Source organism: Chaetura pelagica, unplaced genomic scaffold (genome assembly GCF_000747805.2).
Source record: "Chaetura pelagica isolate M959 unplaced genomic scaffold, ChaPel_1.0 scaffold198, whole genome shotgun sequence".
NCBI classification, from domain to species: Eukaryota; Metazoa; Chordata; class Aves; order Apodiformes; family Apodidae; genus Chaetura; species Chaetura pelagica.
Genome location: NW_009954317.1, coordinates 203,990 through 221,759, shown reverse-complemented (window position 1 = coordinate 221,759; position 17,770 = coordinate 203,990). Strand labels below are relative to the sequence as shown.

Here is a 17,770-nt window from a genome sequence, read left to right as displayed (position 1 = left end):
AAATCAAGTTATTTGCTCTCACCCGTCATAGAAGTTTCCCCCTTCCTTAGAGGCAGACAGTTCTCTCCTCTTAAATTGCAAGGAGCACAGGCATAGAATGGAGAATAAAAAATCTTCTTTATTCATTGCCCATAGCAACACTTTCCTGGATAACTCTTGAATGCAAAATTCTATAATTTAGTGTAAGACAGAGTGGGAGCTACATGAATGCCCTTAGAAATTTTTCTGTGAGGAGTGAGAGTAAGATACTCATGAGAGTATCTCTTTACTCCCTTTTTCATGCCATGCTTCCAAAGGGAAGGCTACACAGAGGATAAAGAGCTTTTGGGTGCTGTGCTACCGTTGGTATGTTGGCTAGAGGTCCATGAAACCCAATGCGTGGTTTCAACAGAGGAGGCACAAATGTTGGCAGGCCTCAGGAGTTATTCTAAGAACACAACATATGATCAGATTACTGAGGGACACTTTACATGGCTCTAAAAAATGAAACATCTGATGGTTTATGACACTTCTGTCTGTTCCAGCCAAGTGAGGTCTTTGCTGACCCTGCAGCCAGGACTGTGAATCAAAGCAAGAGCTTTTCAGAGGCTACTAACCTACAGGCTTCCAGCCACATACCTGCTTACATCTAGTTTCTGAAAAGAAAAACAAAAGACATTTAGGACTTGCTTCTCTTGCAGTGTTTTTTCATGGCAATTTAATACACTCTTGCTGCAGAGTTTCTGGGGCTTGGCAATTTGCATAGTTCTATATTCAGAATACCTGTGCTGCTAATGTCTTTGTAGAGGGATCTGGGTTTTTTTGCTGTGAGTATCTTTATTAGTTTAATATATCCTGCTACATTTCTGTTTTTTCCCTGTAAGGACACACTTCTAGAAGAAGGCTAGCAACACTTTCCTGGATAACTCTTGAATGCAAAATTCTATAATTTAGTGTAAGACAGAGTGGGAGCTACATGAATGCCCTTAGAAATTTTTCTGTGAGGAGTGAGAGTAAGATACTCATGAGAGTATCTCTTTACTCCCTTTTTCATGCCATGCTTCCAAAGGGAAGGCTACACAGAGGATAAAGAGCTTTTGGGTGCTGTGCTACCGTTGGTATGTTGGCTAGAGGTCCATGAAACCCAATGCGTGGTTTCAACAGAGGAGGCACAAATGTTGGCAGGCCTCAGGAGTTATTCTAAGAACACAACATATGATCAGATTACTGAGGGACACTTTACATGGCTCTAAAAAATGAAACATCTGATGGTTTATGACACTTCTGTCTGTTCCAGCCAAGTGAGGTCTTTGCTGACCCTGCAGCCAGGACTGTGAATCAAAGCAAGAGCTTTTCAGAGGCTACTAACCTACAGGCTTCCAGCCACATACCTGCTTACATCTAGTTTCTGAAAAGAAAAACAAAAGACATTTAGGACTTGCTTCTCTTGCAGTGTTTTTTCATGGCAATTTAATACACTCTTGCTGCAGAGTTTCTGGGGCTTGGCAATTTGCATAGTTCTATATTCAGAATACCTGTGCTGCTAATGTCTTTGTAGAGGGATCTGGGTTTTTTTGCTGTGAGTATCTTTATTAGTTTAATATATCCTGCTACATTTCTGTTTTTTCCCTGTAAGGACACACTTCTAGAAGAAGGCAGCAGTATGAGAGGTGGTGGCAAGTGGGAAGTGAATTTGAAAAGTGGAAATTTTGAAGATCCACATTTGAATGCTCCTTCTAGAGAATCTTTCCCGAGAGAATTTCTATACCAGCTTATAATATGTGCAATTTTTTCCCTTCTCTCCAGTCTTCTGTGGTGAAGTACGTGGCCTGAGAGAGCTTTGGAGTTTTTGCAAACAATTACACTTAGGGAAACACCTCCCACTTTCCCAGGCTGCACTGCAGTTCATCACCTCTTCTCTGCACTTTGTAGTCTCAGCTTTCCTTGTTTTATTCTCTATATAACATTCAGTCCCTCCTAATTCCTTAGAGGTGCTGGGTGACACAAGGAGGTTGGGGTTACTGTGTGAAGGTTCCTTTCTGCCAGTCCTTGCTTTTTAGTTGTTTTCCCACAGATGCTCCTTGCTTCTTGCGGGTCCTCTGCTCCTACATAGATTCTTGAGGGGCTGCAGTCCTTTCAGGACTGCCCCTGCTCTGTCATGGTTCCTGCATGGGCTGCAGTTGCCTCAAAGAGCTCCCATGGAGCACCACTTCTGGAGAGTGCTTTTCCAGCCATGTCTGGAACAGTGTTCTCTACCATCTTGTTCCTTTTATGTGTCTCCTTATGTGTCTCCTGCCCATAGTGGCTATTGCCCTTTCCAAAATGTGTTTAAGCAAAGGTAGCTTGTACTCCTCTGCACCTCTGGATGTTGTTTTCATCCTTTTTGGGGATGGCTGGAGTTGACTGTGACTGGCATGGGGCTGTTCATGACATCCTTTCACACAGAGTACTGCTGCAGCCCTCTACAGCTGGAGCAGGAGAGTGCTCTGTCAGACTGCTCAGTCTGTATAACCTCTTTGACTTTCATGGAAACTCAAGAAAGCTGAATTTGCACCATAACATTTATTATTTCTGGTTGACAATCCATTTGAATTAGGTTTGCAAAGATGATGCATATTTGAGGAAGTGTCTGGAAATTTTCCATATGTTCAAACCAGTACAGCTGAATATGCACCCTTTAAAAGTTTGCCCTAAATTCTCCACATCTATTCCCTCTCAAGGCTAGTTTTCACTCTCTTTTCCATTAGCTCATTCCCGTTTCTTCTCAAAGGGTTCTCTTGGTGTATATAAGTTTTCTGTCTTGTTTCTTTATAGATAATGGGGTTTGAGCTCCTTGTATTGTTCTGCACATTTCCCACTTCTGACCTGTGTCAAACTGTCCTTCTGTAATTTCGTATATGTTGATGTCTGTGTGAAAACAATAACTTCTGTAGTTTCTTACCTTTCAACTTGGACCTGTGTACAACAGATGGAGGCTTTGGAAAGCCATAAATATTCTTGGCAGTAGAAGAAGGTGGTATGGTTATGTGTTGCTAGTAATTGGTCTTGTCTTTGTGGAAATGGTTACATTAGTTGAAAAAGCAGCCAGGTGGAAGGTAGCATAACAGCATCTGTTCCCACCAAACTCCTGGGCATGCTGCCATGCTAATGCTGAAACTGGAAAATGAAGAGGTCAGTGGTTGCATGCTGGGCATTTGTTTCTGGCACAGAAATAATTCCTAATTTGTATATAGAGGAGCTGGAGCTGTTTTCTTTTCTCAACTACAGACCTGATTCTTCTCCCAGGGGAATAAGAAGAGCTTTTGTAATGACACCATTAGGAAGAGATTCAGATCTGTAAATCTAAAATGCTTTCTCATCCCTGTGTGTGCTTTGGTTATGCTTCAATAACATGGCCCCAGTGCAGTCATGGATATTTACATTCTTCTGTTTCAGAAACAGATGGAATTAGGAGCTTTGCAGCTCTTCCCTAAAGAGTCCTTACTTGCATTTGTTTTGTTTTGCTTTTTTTCAGGGCTGAGTTAAACGAGGGTTTAAAATAAAAACAAGTGACAACTTTTTTTTTTTTTTTGAGGAATATTAAACTATTGGAATAAATATTGCATCTATTTTCACTGTGTGCTTTTTTGATGTCTGTGATGTCCTGATGTACAAGTTCTCCATTCAGCCCATAACCTTTCCATAGAAAATAGCAGAGGTTTAAAATTTTGTTATAAATAAACTTCACAAGAGCTGTGACTTAGCTTCCCAATTATTTCTGCTTCCTAACTTTTTGTAGAGGCACTGTATAGCTACTACTGTGGTCACCACTAATGTGTTAATTTGCAGAGCATGTTCTTTGTGTGATTTTCTGCCTTGAATCAGTCCAGAGTTCAGATGTGTAGCTGCTGCTTTTCTATTTCTGCTCTCTGTTCCTCCATCTCCAGGAAGAAATTAAAAATCTATGTGTCTCCTTAGATTTGATACACAAGAGCCAGTGTTCAGAACCTGCATAATCTGCCTCATGTCTTGGTGTCCACTCTCAAGCAGTTCTGTGGTGCTGTGAATTGGGTCTAAAACTGTTCCCCCCACTCGCTGCTGAAATTGTCAGTAGCTCAGCCTTTTCTGCTTCTCTTCTTGATTTTTAAATACTGGACCTGAGTGTTCTGCAGTTTCCTGCTCTCATTCAAAGTAATTTTAAAATCTGTACCAGTGATCCTGTAGCTTCACATTTCATTAGCCATTTAAAACCATTTCCCTTATCTGCTACCATGATCTTTTCTTTACATCTCCGCACTGGCCTCTCCTCTCATTGAACATAAAGCTACTTGTCTTCATTTCCCTTGGCCCTAAAAGACGTAATCTGACTCTGTAATTTCTTAAAATCAAGGTGTAAAACCTAACTGTTTTCAGTGCTTGCAATGTATACTTGTTCCATAACTGGACAAGGATTCCTTTACTTCTCCCAGTCAGTGACCCTCCCTTCCTGTTTATGGGAACTCCTCATAGCCTTCCACAGAGCTAAGCTTCCTTCTCTCTGAAAATGCTCCTTTCTTTAGAATGCCTGTGAGAACATCTTTTTAATTCAGTGTATCATGTCACACAATCCTGTATAGCTGTTTCTGTGTACTGCCATATTTATTTTATTTTATTTTCTTGCCCTTAGATTCACAGAGTAACAGACCCATTTAGATTGCAAGGGATCTCTTCAGATTGTGTAGTCTGGTCCTGCTGCTCAAGCAGTCAGTTACAGCAGGTTGCCCAGGATTGTGTCCAGTCAGGTTTTGAGTCTCCTCCAAGGATGGAGACTCTACAACCTCTCTGGGCAGCCTGTGCCAGTGTTTGACCACCCTTACAGTAAAAAAGTTGGGGTTTTACCTTTTTTTTCCTCCTTTTTCTTGTTTTCAGATGGAGTTTCATATGTTTTAGTTTGTGTCTGTTGCTTCTTGTCCCATCACTGGGCGCTATAGAGAGGAGGCTGGCTCTCTCTCTTTCATTGTCTCTAATCAGGTATTTATATGCATTGATAAAAACTCCTCCCACGTCTTCTCCAGGCTCAACAGTCCCAGCTTTCTCAGCCTCTCCTCAGATGGAATATCCTGCAGTCCTCCAATCATTTTTGTGGATCTTTTGCTGGACTTGCTTCAGTGCATCCACATATTTCTTTTGCCAAGGAGCCCGGAACTGGACACTGTATTTCAAATGTTGCCTGAGCAGCGCTGAGTAGAGATGAAGGGTCACCTCCCTTGACCTGTTGGTAGCAATCCTCCTAATGCTGTTGGCCTTCTTTGCCACTAGGTTGCATTGCTGGCTATTTGTCAGCTCACTGTCAACCAGGATCCCATCCATTCATTCAGTTTGCAGTCCACCTCCTTGCCTGCTTCTCTAACCCATACTTTGGTTGCCTACGAGGATGTTAGGGAAGATAGAGTCAAAATTCTTACTAAAGTCACAATATACACAGCTCTGCACTCATCCATCGAGCTGGTCACTTCACTGTAGAAACTATCAGGTTGATTGACTTGTAAATCCATGTGGACTACTTCCAGTCACCTTCTTGTCCTTCATCTATCTGCAAATGGTTTCCACGATTACATGCTCCATCCCTTCCCAGTGAGGTGAGGCTGATTGGTCTGTTATTTCCTGTTATTTCCTTCTTGCCTTTGTGAATGTTTTAGGGTGAGTGGCTTTCCTACAGCTTCTACATGCCATGGTAAAGTCATTATTAAGCAAAATATATTATTCTCCTTTTTATTGGTAATTTTAAGATACACAGATACAAACTGGAAAACAGAATTTGCAGCTCAAAAGTTCTGCCTCTAAAACTCAGGCCTGTACCATGTGAACTAATGAGTACCTTTCTAAGATAGAAAGCAGTGTGACAGAGTGTCATCCCACTGCTGATCTCTAGATATAATTCCAGTGTGCATCTTTTCCCTGGGGTCATAGCTTTCTATACTTATATTTGTATTAATTCTCTGTTCCAGGCCGAAATGAGCTAATTGCCCGCTATATTAAGCTGAGAACAGGGAAAACACGCACAAGGAAACAGGTAAGTGTAAAGTTTTCTCTGTAAGCACTAGCTTCTGGGGAACACAACACATGATGAAGGCTAATGACAATAAATCCCTTGCTGTTCACTTGCTATTAGTTTCTGGCTTGGTTGAAAAGAGGTTGTGTTGCGCTGGTTGATAAGAATGGTGGGAAGAGCCAGCTCAAGCATTTTACAGTAGGATTGTAATGCTTGTGTCTCCCAGCCACAACATGACACACATTTTTCTGCTGCTGAACAGTGTGTGATTTTTATTTCTTTGGTCTGCTAATGAAGATTTAAGTGAACATCAGTATTCCTCTATATGAAGATTCTCTGTTCAGCCCAGACAGATGGACAGCAATGGTGGTTTTGAAAATACCTGGTATATGGCATGGAAAAGGAATTACAGTGCAGGCACTGAACAACCTAGAGGTGCTTTGGGTGAGGGGTTGGTGATGGCATCCAGAAATTCCTTCCAACCTAAATTATTCTGTGTTGTATATCAGTACACATTAGATATGGGGAAGTTACAAAAGTCATTATACAGCAGCCATGGAACATAAGTTTCTCTTCTCCCAAGAGGAGGCCAAGATGGAGAAAAATATTAGTACTCAGTCCCTAGATTTAAGGGTGGTTTCTTTAGTTTTAGAGGTGTGATCTGGTGGGATAAAGCCATTTGAATTAGAAAAGGACTTAAATGGCTCATCTTTCCTGGTCCCCCACCTCATTTCATGACACTTCAGTTATGTTCAGAAAAGCATCTGATTGCTACCTCATGCCCCTCCCAACCCCTTTGGCACAAGGTGTCTAAAGTATGTTTACTTTTGCAAGCAGCTACCAAGTATTCCTCTGGAATAAAAATGATTTTTGTCTTTCAATGCAGGTATCTAGTCACATCCAGGTCCTGGCGAGGCGGAAAGCTAGAGAGATCCAAGCCAAGCTCAAGGTATGATATCACACAACCCCCCTGAGTCAGCCATTCCTTCATCCATTCCCTCTTTGGATAGCCTTAAAAAAAGAGGGAGATTAGCCACTGAGCTGTAGTAAGCTGGGCAGGAAAAACTTCCCAACAAGTGTTGTGCAAACACTTGTATTGTTGTAGCTCTGTGACATCTGGAGCAATTCTATTTAAAGAATAAAGAAACAGTAACTTTAAATTTTATGTGTCTAATTTCTACCTCTGGTTTATGCTGCTGGTCATCCAGTTTTGAAAGACCCTTAGACTTAGGAGTATTCAAGGAGTGTTTACCTGGGAAGGAGGGGTTTATGGTTACAAACGCTGATCTGTAATGAATCCCTGGTTTTGTGGTTGCCTTGGGAGACAGTAGCCTTATAGTTATTGCAGTGCTAGTTCCACCTCTACTAGTGGTAATGAAGTTGTCCATGAGAAAGTGGTCTGAGTTGGCCTAGCCACTGAGAAGAAGCAATAAAGCCAGCTGGCATCTCTTCAGGTAAAATGGTGCCAGCTGAATAGACTTTGCCTCTTGGTTAATTTGGAACAGATTTGAAAGGCATGGACTTATGAGAAAGAAGATGGATGGCTGCTTTTTTGAGAAAGTCTATTTTTTCCTTTTTATAGGAAGAGCTCTGAGATCATGCTAATGAACGATATGTCTTGGTATTTATTTCCACTCAGATTTGATACAGGGAGATAGTTTATGTGCTCAGACTGAATTGCTAGAAATGTCAACAAGGTCAAGTTTCTGGGTGACAGTTGCCCCCTGTTAGACTGTGAGCCATCCAGAAAGGGCTTGCCAAGGAGGATGCAAGGTCTGGTCCTTGTTATGTATCACTGAGACAGCCAGAGAAGGAAGCTGGATGCTGGAATGACAATAAGTGATCTGGAGGGAAGTGGTTTTGCTTCCCTGATCTTCCATGCCTCAGGTAATGATGAAGATCTTAACAGCCCAGTCCAGCCCTGACTGTTGAATGGAAAGCTGTTAGTATGTACTTTGTCTTGGCTATTTGGACAACTCCTCACTGAGCACCAGGAAAAGTGGACTGTCTGAGGGTAAATGTTGGCACTCTGTCTTGACCAATGCTGAAGTGCATGCATCTTTATTGCAAGCAGTGATTAAATCTAAGTCATGACTTCACCACTCACATCCCATCCCCAGCTTCATGTTAGAAAATGGTGTTGTATCTGTCATTAGCCTATTGTGTCTGTCATTAGCCTGCTGGGTTTCAAGCTGCTCTGAAAAAGAGAAGGAGCCACAAATTACAACTATCTAATTTGGGGCTTCTAGGTGGGCTGCTTGAGCTTGAAACCTGTGGTGCTGCTAAGTGGTCAATTCAGGTGGAGGCCTGCTTGAGAGACAAGTTAGAGCGAGGAGGAAACAGCAACTGCCCAGGATGTTAAAAGATTTGCTGCTGCTTATATCTGTAACCTTGATTCCATTCCTGGAATGTCACAGCTCTGGGATTTGACATGATTGAAAAGCCAGTCAGCCAAGTCTGTTTCCACTTAACACAGGAGCTGGCTGGTTTTGTTCTTGCAGAACAAAGATGTCTTGGGGAGCTTCGCGGAACCATTGGCTGTTCTCCTTTTACACCACCACAGGCCATGCTGTGAGCTCTGCCCAGCTGCCTGCAGAGAACTGTTCCTCAGGACCAGGCTGTTCCTTTTTGCCTGCAGAGGCAAGTCGGTAGCACTGATTCCACTCATTTACTTCTTTGCTTTCACTAGTCATTTTCATAGAGCAAGGAAATTAAATCACAAAACCTGCTGCCCCTCTTTTAAGATCCTGCTGGTATCTGGGTATTCTTCTGTCACTGTTCATTTCCCATAGCAAGGATACATTTTCATATTTATATCCTAGAAATCCGAGCATGCTGACTTTTCAGAGCAGTTACTATAATACACAAATTGGAGTGTGTTCTCTTAAGTTATACTGTGCCTATAACAGATGGAGGTGGGATAGTAGGGTTGGAGAAAAATCTGTTCCCTGACATCAGTAGTTTTCCATGTCTTGGGTGGATCGTAGATTTCACCTGTACTAAAGAAAAAAAGGGAAATTATGGTGGTATTATTAAGAATAATAAAAGACAATACAATTATTGGAAATGAATGTTAAAAGTTTTTATTGTTGTTGTTTGGGTTTTTTTGTAGGGTTTTCTGTTTGTTTGTTGGGGTTTGTTTTGGTTTTGTTTTTTTTACTGGAAGCACAATACAAATCCATACAGAATTGTTAGCTGAAAGTTGTCTTTTACAAAGATATGCTTTTTCCAGCAGTCAGTCAGGCATTTAAACAGAACAGAGAATCACAAAAGCACAACAGGTAGTCAAACATGTTTTTTTCAGTGAGAAGGTAAGGACAGGAAAAATAATCCTTTCCTGCAATGGCAACTGGGAAATGATCCCTATGTATGTAATGAATAAAAGCCTAAACAGGAAAGAATCCTTAACCTTAAAAAAAAAGCTATAGGTAATGCTCAAAGTATTCCCTAAAGTGTCATTTAAATTGGATTCTGAAATCTTTTCCATAGCTTTGGAGAATCTTAGGAATTTTCACAGCAATCCAATGTTTCCCTTTCATTTGTTTGGTACTTCTTGGAGTCACAGGTACTGTAGAAAAGAAGATATGTAAGGTTTGCCCATTCCTACTGATCATTCCACTTAAATGTTATCGTTTATCCTTGAGCTTTTGTTATGCCTCCTCCAAATATTTTTGTTTTAAATGCACCAGAGTCCCTGGGCTTTGAACTTTAGAAAACTTTAGAAACAGTAGAGGGGTTGGAGAGACCTGAAGGTGAGAATTTACTGCAGTTCAATGAGTGCAGGTGAGAAGTAAGAATTCCTGAAAGGACAGCAAAAGCTTATCTCTTTCAGCAGTTTTTCCAAGCCATGAATTAGTCTGTGTCATTGCCATTATAATGTCACAGATAAATGTGGAGTGTTTGAAGGATGAAGATGAATTGTAGGGTTTGTAGGAGGAAAGGCAGAATGTGGGGAAGTGTTTGTTTGTCTCTATTCCTTGGAAGAAGAAATGAAGTATGCTGTTTCTTTTAAATGTGCAGCAAACCCCCAAGTTGTTGCAGTGTAATTGCCTGCAAAAATGTGTGCAATTCCACAGCCCTGTTAAAATACAAAAAGGAATGTCCTTGCATATGTGCCCTGGTGGGTTATTAAGATTTCCTGTTTCCCCAGGGATGGGAATAAAGTTATCAGTTATACCTGAAACTAATTCAGTCCCAAATTGAGGTAGTCTTTGCAGTGATTATGACAAGCTCCTTTTGTGAGCTTGTTTTTAGAGAGTTTGTGGTTGTGTTTTTTTTTATAAGCAAGGGTCTGTCTCATTGAATATTCTTACCAATTATTAAAACACAAGAGTCAATTAGGATTGTACTTTCTATAGCAGAATATTTCAGCTGCACAGCTGAAAGCCTGCAGACAGAAGGGATAAACACTTAGCAGTCTAAACCAGGGATCTCAGTATTTCAGAAAGGATGATTAATCACATCCAAAGGTATAGGAATGGGTGAAATATTTACATGCTTTGAAGAGTTCTTAGGACAGTTACTGGTGAGTGCGCTGTCCAGGTTTTCAGAGATGACTGATCCCTACACATAAGCTTACAATAATCCTGGTTATGTAGCATTAGATCAGGCAACTTATCATTATAATCTGTTTTTTTTTCTGTTTCTACTCTTGCCCCTAGGATCAGGCAGCTAAAGATAAAGCCATGCAGAGTATGGCTACAATGTCATCTGCCCAGATTATCTCTGCAACTGCCTTCCATAGTAAAATGGCCTTGCCTGGTCTCCCACGACCAGCCTACCCTGCTGTTTCTGGGGTGAGTGAATCAGGGTCTTGGAGGAGTTGGGCTGAAGACGCTGGAGTATTTGAAAGGGTGTTGGGACCTGCTCAGAAAAACCCTGAGAATATCAAAAAGAATGGACCAAAGGCATTGTCCCTGTAGAGCAAATCTGTCATATGGCTTCAGCAGTTTGGGTCTGATTCTTTGCTCACACTGCTGTAAATGGAGTTTCACTATACACTTTGTAAAAGTAACACAAATGAGAGAACAATCAGATTCACTGGGTATTCAACTGCCTGAAATATTTTAGGTGTCTATCTCTTTCTTAGTCCAGGATCTTGTTGGATTAAAACTGTTTGGGCCATCCTAAACCCTTTCTCAAGCTTATAATTCCCAAGCTCATCCTGAGTGCTTAGATGGCAAACTGATAGCCCTTATATAAAATCCCTAATAGAGGAGGCCTGTCAGCATCCCCATGCCTTTGAGTTTGGCCTAGTGAGCTTTTGCTGAGCATTGATTCCTGCTAAAATACTCCCATGGAACTCTAGTGAGGAAAATGATCCTTCCAAGAAAGTGAGCATCGTTAAAGCTTTGGTGACAGAGGCACAAGGTACATACATAGTATTTAAGATTAAAAATCACTACTAGGTCAATTGCCTGCATGTCACTAGTAGTAGTGTGTAGAAAGAAAAACAAGCCCTGTCAGCACCTCCACAAGTGTGAAACCAGGAAGGTAGAAGAGTTATAACTCTGTCACATCTTCGAAAGTTTATGAGCTTGCAGTTTCTTTCCTCAGAGAAGAGTATGCCTTGCTTTTCATCTGTGTCCTAAGAGTGGTGACTTTTGCCTCTTATTTTGTTTGTTCTCTTGCAGTTTTGGCAAGGAGCTTTGCCAGGCCAAGCTGGATCTTCCCAAGAGTGAGTATTCCTTCATGTGAACATCTAAAGCAGGCCCATCTGCTGCTTCCTCTATTCTAGGAACACCATTAGCTACTGCAAGATTTGTAAAATGCCAAGAATGTAATCCTTACTCTCAGACAGATTCCCTGATTGTGGATCTGACACTTAAGGCCCATGGTTGAAGGCAAACTGAGAGTCCTGAGAGACCCTTGAACACTTAAAACCCTATGTCTTCATAGGGCTTAGATGCACAGCCCACTAAGTAGCTGGATCTTCATTTTCCCTAATTTGCCTCCCACAGATATAAAAATACACAAACTTACCTTTTAGTTGATCTCCAGACTCCACAGTCTCTCTGTCACTTGGTCTGAACCTCTTGGTCCCTCTGAAAGTATCCTTGCCCCTGAAGCAAGAGAGTTGGCTCCCAAACCACCTGCTTGCTGGCTCATCAGGCTTTATAATTTTTTCACTTAGAAATAGAATTTAGTGGGAAGATAAGGCTAGTGGGTCTATTACTACAGCCCTGGGTGAGGGCTCTGTTTCTCTGATGGGGTTACTGGGGCTCCACTGCCCCAGTGTGGACATGAGCCTTCGATGAGCTGATTCACCAGGGATGGCTCTAGGGGTAATAGTGTCAGAGTGCTGTGCAGATTGCTCCCCCTGCCATTGTTCCTTTGTGCTCTTTTGTTTGTTTGGGGACACATGTTTCATCACATAATTTCACAGGAGCAATTTAAGCCAACTGAAGGCCAGGCAGCTGGAAGGGGGTATGTTTTTCATGCAAGCCATGTGTTCCACCTCTTATGATGCTACTGCTAATGACTGTGGAGCTTATCAGGAAGAAATACCTTGTGGGGAAAAAACAGTAGTAAAAGAATCAAAGCCATTCTAAGAGAAAGAAGAAGTAGATTTTATGCCATTAGCTTGAAAGTGAATGAGGAAGCATCAGTGTGAGAGGTTCTTTTAGAAGCTTAAATCATCTGCCACCCCTAATGTCAGATGATGTCTCCAGACCCTGATTTTTCTTACAATGGTGTTAAAATGGAGCTGAGCTGTCTGGAAAGCTAGGTTCAGTTGTGGATGTTGAACATCTCTGAAGCTGGTCCTAAAAGTTTGAGAGGCATCCAGCCAAGATATAGATCTACTTGCACAAATTTAAGTCTGTATGGAAGATAGGTTGCAATAAAAGGATAAATTAATTGGCCACCCATGTGTGTATGAACAAGCTGCTAAGAATAACAAGTCTGCAGGGAGAGTCTGCTGAACACCTGTAGGGAGATATTCAGTCTGACCCTGGCCTCTTACTATTTTGAGTCTTTCTCCATGGCACTCTCTTGCCCACACAGACATTTATGCCACTTTCTCCCTCACAAGAAATACTTGATCTAACCTGTGCAAATAGTTGGTTAAGAAGGTTTTGTTGTTGTTGTTGTTGGGTTGGTTTTTTTGGGTTAATCATCTCTCTTTGTGTACTTCTGTAGCGTGAAACCATTTTCTCAACAACCTTATGCTGTACAGCCTCCATTGCCTTTACCAGGTAGGCAAGGAAATGTAGTTACTTACTTTGAAATTATGTTCCAACTTAAAAAATAACCAACACTCTTAAAAGTTTTAAAATAATTATAAAAAACATTGAAATATTGAAATATTTCAGTGAGCTAAAAATTATTTTTTATATAATTTTTCTCTATAACCAGTTCCCATGTTTTTCCTTCTCAGTTTCTCCATTTTAAGAGGCTAATGGTCATGTTAATGGTGTTGCTTCTTTATGATCCTAAAGCAGTGTATATCACTGCTCATGTAGGGCTCAATCTAGGTCCTCTTAAAGTTGCTCAACATGTTTTATGTGATATCAAAAGCAGGTAGATTGTCTTTTACATCATTCCCAACACTGACAGTGCTGCCTTAGCAGAGGGTAACTGACAGTCTTCTTGGAGCACAGGTAGATGTGCTCCTTGTGAATGATGTTTTTGCATGAAGTCATAAGAAAATGGAATTAATCAGCTTTGAAAACAGGTGCTCTACTGGAAAGCTATTGCTAACTTTTATCTTTCTAAATTTTGTTACATAAATTGTGTGTGTTTAGGGTTTGAGTCTCCTACTGGCCTCTCGCCTTCCCCATCAGCACCAGCTTGGCAAGGTCGGAGGGTTGCTAGCTCCAAACTTTGGATGTTAGAATTCTCTGCGTTCTTGGAACAACAACAAGACCAAGACACAGTAAGATGCACACATGATTTTCACCTGGTATTAATCTATGGTCTTCAGGTAGTTCCTGTTCATCATGGATATGTTAAATATGGAAATACTTGCTTCATTGCTGTGTTGAGAATAGGAAGTGATATTTGGGAAACACAAGTTATCCTTCCTTAGAGTACAGAATTGCTTAAACTGATGTAGCCACCTCTGTGCCATGTGTTTCTGGCCTCCCTTTTCATATTCCTCTGTTATACGAACATTCCTTTGGATGTTTGTATACCAGAGCTCAAAGCACTCATGAGATCATGAGCACTCATGAGATCATGAGATAGTGGTACAGCCCCTGCCAGGCTATTCTAGCTGTCCCACTCAGCCTTGTAGGATAGACCCAGAAACAGATGATGGTGAGATCACATTAAGCCATATATTTCTCTGGTGGTCTGGGAACTTAAATTTGGGGGCAACTGGGATGAATTTGCATCAGTATGTTTCCATGATGCCACCTATGAAACAAAAGTGGTAAGATTTGCCTGTCTCACAAAACCTCGTGACACTGCATCTTGAGATGTACATTGGTGATGGGCCAGTTACATTTCCCCTGTCTGAGATAGGAAAGTCCAGAAAATATTACAGTATTTGGCTGGTACCTTGCTGTGGGATTTCAGACATCTCTTCATAAAACAGGAGCACTGATGTTTAACTGAACGACCTGTGACAGGTAACTCTGTATCTGTTATTTCAGACTATATAGTAGCAGCATGAGGCAGTAGTTTAGGAGTCAATATAGCAAAACAATAATGTTTTCAGAAGCACGAAGCATGGATGTATTTTTAGAAAGATATAACAGTGTGAGCTGGTACTAGCAGAAATATTTCTGCCATATGCTTCTGCTGCTTTAGAAAGCGCCGTAAAATCTTCAGTGATTTTCTGTGAAGAATTATGACTGTTAAGTACTTAGAAGATGACACTGAATTATTTCCTAACTCCATGTTTTTGCTATTCTTGCAGTATAACAAGCACCTATTTGTGCACATTGGGCAGTCAAGCCCCAGCTACAGTGATCCCTACCTCGAAGCAGTGGATATTCGGCAGATCTATGACAAGTTCCCTGAGAAAAAAGGGGGTCTGAAGGAGCTCTTTGAAAGGGGGCCAGCTAATGCCTTCTTCCTTGTTAAATTCTGGGTAAGGGGAAGAACCTTTGCAGGGTACCCATTTGCTATGAAGTTCTCACTTTAAAAGTTGTAGCCTTGCTAGCTGCCATCTCCCAACACATTTTCCCTGTGCAGGCAAATTAATGCAGTCACAGCTGTCACTGGAGATCTTTCCTTGACTGCACAAGGCTTGGCCTGGATGGAGCAAGATGTCATCATCCTTTCACAATGTCATCTGTAGAGTTGTTCTTGACTGCTCTTGATTTTATCTGCTAATGGTGACTTTAAAACTTTATGTACAAGGTAATTCAGAAGGGATTATTCTTTGCATACTCTTATATGTTCATTTCTCTGAGTATTGAGTAGCTTCTCAGTCAGGGACAACATTTTTCCATCTCTTCTCCTGTTTCATTAGCTGCATTTTGTGCTGTCCAAATACTAATAATTTACAGATGCATATTTACGGCAGGTACAAGGACAGACTAAAGAGAGTCATATAATGAAATTGGATTATGCTGATAATATATTACTGAAATTAATTCTATTAAGTTGGCAGAATTCAGACTGGCAAAAGCCTATTCACTCAGTTTGGATTTTTTGTGAATTAGCTGAAATTTGCAAAAACTGTGCCATTGTGCTTCAGGGTACAAAAAATTGTTGTGATGATCAATATTATCATAGATGTTAAAAGATTATACTGGGGCAGTTGCATGCTAGATGGCTGAGGCAATGTCTAATGGGATTTGGAGCATTTCACCTTGAGTTTACCTCTTATAATTCAATGCCAGGTGATGAGAAATAAACTCAATTACAAACTGGAGTGTCGATGGGTAAGGATGAAGGGGAAGATGTTGTGCTGGGAGTCTGTTGTAAGCCACCCAGCCAGGATAAGGAGGCAGACAAAGTATTCTATAAGAGGCTGGCTAAAGTCTCACAATGGCCAGCCCTTGTTCTGGTTGGGGACTTCAATCTACCAGATGTCTGTTGGAAATATAACACAGCAGAGCAGAAACTTCAGGGCTTGCTCTAGTGGCTGAGGTTGTATTTTGTGTGTTGTGGGGTGTGGATTTGTGGAGTTTTGTGGTGGTGTGTGTTTGTGGTGGTTTTTGGTTTTTTTTGTTTGGTCGGTGTTTTTTTTATGGTTGGACTCGGTGATCTCAGAGGTCCTTTCCAACCACGACTATTCTGTGATTCATATCTCATACTCTTCATAAAAACTGGCACTAGAAAGCCTCTTAACTGGTGCTTTCAGGAAAAGAAAGAGTTAACTTAAGTGCCTTGAGTTGCAACTTCCCAGCTTTCCCAAGCCTAGCCTATCCAGAACTAAGCTGGGGAGTGTTGTCTGGGATTCTGCTGGTCAAGTGTCTGGTGCTCAGAGCATTACTTATTGACTATTCTCAGCGACACACAATTTACTACCTGCAGACTGTGTTGAGCTGGGTTGAGACCCTGTTGAGCTGGGTCCTTCCTGCGGGATCATGAGGGACTAGATTTAGACTTTAAACTTGTTTTCAAGGGTGAACAGAATTAAATCAGGCTTGTGAGAAACAAGCCTGGGGGAGGCACCCCTTACAGAATGATGTGCTGGCAAGGTCCTTTGGTCTGCCGTTCCAGTGGAGGTAGGGTCTAGAGTGCCACACTGCAACAAGGACACATGGGATAATGATGGGCTAGAAGTTATGAAAGCACCTGAAAATGGTCCTGAGACAACTGGCAGATGATATTTCATGGCAGTCGTGGTTGTCATGGCAGTCCAGTGAAGATCCTACTGCCTGGAAAAGGGGAAACATAACCTCCAGAAGTCAGGCTTTTGAAGGATTTAAGTGGTAGGATGACATTAAGTTGGACTCTTTCTGGGTCCACATGAGGTGTCTGGTGTTCAGAGGGTATCAACTCACAGAAATTGGGCTTGCATAGAGAGGTGTGACACACCTTTCAAACACCTCTACTTCAACGTGTACATTACGCCCTGGTCTGCACCTGTGCATTTGAAATGGCACTGCTATTTCTGAGCTTGGCTTAATATTTTGACTTTCTGGTTCTTTTTTTTTTGCATCCTTTCATTTTTGAACCTCATCTGGAATTAACACCAGGTTTTATTGGTCGAAACACTACAGGCTGTCACTTACAAATAAGCTGTTTGTAAGTCAAGTCATTGATTGAATGGAAGCTGCTAAGGCTAGTAATTAGTAATTAGTTTAGTCTTGTATTTGTTTTTTAGTGTGGACAGTAGTAGGGGATGAAAGCAAACACCATTCATGATGCCATATTCGAGATGAGAAATGGGGCACTATTATGATTTGTGCTGTGTTTCACAGGAGTACTTTTAATCCTTCTGTAAGATTTCAGCTAAGATCAATAAGGCAATATAACTAAAACAGTTAAAAAAAAAAAATCTGCTCCAGAAAATTTGGACCCTTTTTGAGGGAAACTCCAAACCTTTTTGGTGCAAAACTTTGTGTTCAACATTCCTGTGGTATTGCAGTCTTATACCCAAGCAAAGCATGTGAGTCATGCCTGTAGCACACTGTGCTACATGTGTCATGGGAATTTCTGAGTTTGGTGTATTGCAACCCCCCCTCCAATAAGCACTTTCCACAGATAAGGTGATGTGATAAAAAAAAAAAAAAAAGCAAATTACTGATAACCTTAACCTTGGTGAGTCGAGTTAAATACTTGAACAGGTGTTTTGAGACATGAAGATATGATTGATTTTTCAAAGGTTCTAAATTTAAGTGGCGGGTGCAAGTGAGAAAGGCTTTTAAAAAAAAAGGA

General features: G+C 41.2%; 1 protein-coding gene across 1 annotated transcript in view; it reads left to right on the top strand.

The window, feature by feature from the left end:
* The window catches only part of TEAD4 (TEA domain family member 4), a 44,980-nt gene that overhangs the window by 14,119 nt on the left and 13,091 nt on the right, over window positions 1-17,770 (top strand). The window contains exons 2-8 of the mRNA XM_010004121.1: window positions 5,946-6,010; window positions 6,876-6,938; window positions 10,651-10,785; window positions 11,623-11,666; window positions 13,130-13,185; window positions 13,735-13,865; window positions 14,853-15,026. Coding sequence (XP_010002423.1) covers window positions 5,946-6,010; window positions 6,876-6,938; window positions 10,651-10,785; window positions 11,623-11,666; window positions 13,130-13,185; window positions 13,735-13,865; window positions 14,853-15,026 — 668 coding nt within the window. The remainder of the gene's footprint in view (window positions 1-5,945; window positions 6,011-6,875; window positions 6,939-10,650; window positions 10,786-11,622; window positions 11,667-13,129; window positions 13,186-13,734; window positions 13,866-14,852; window positions 15,027-17,770) is intronic.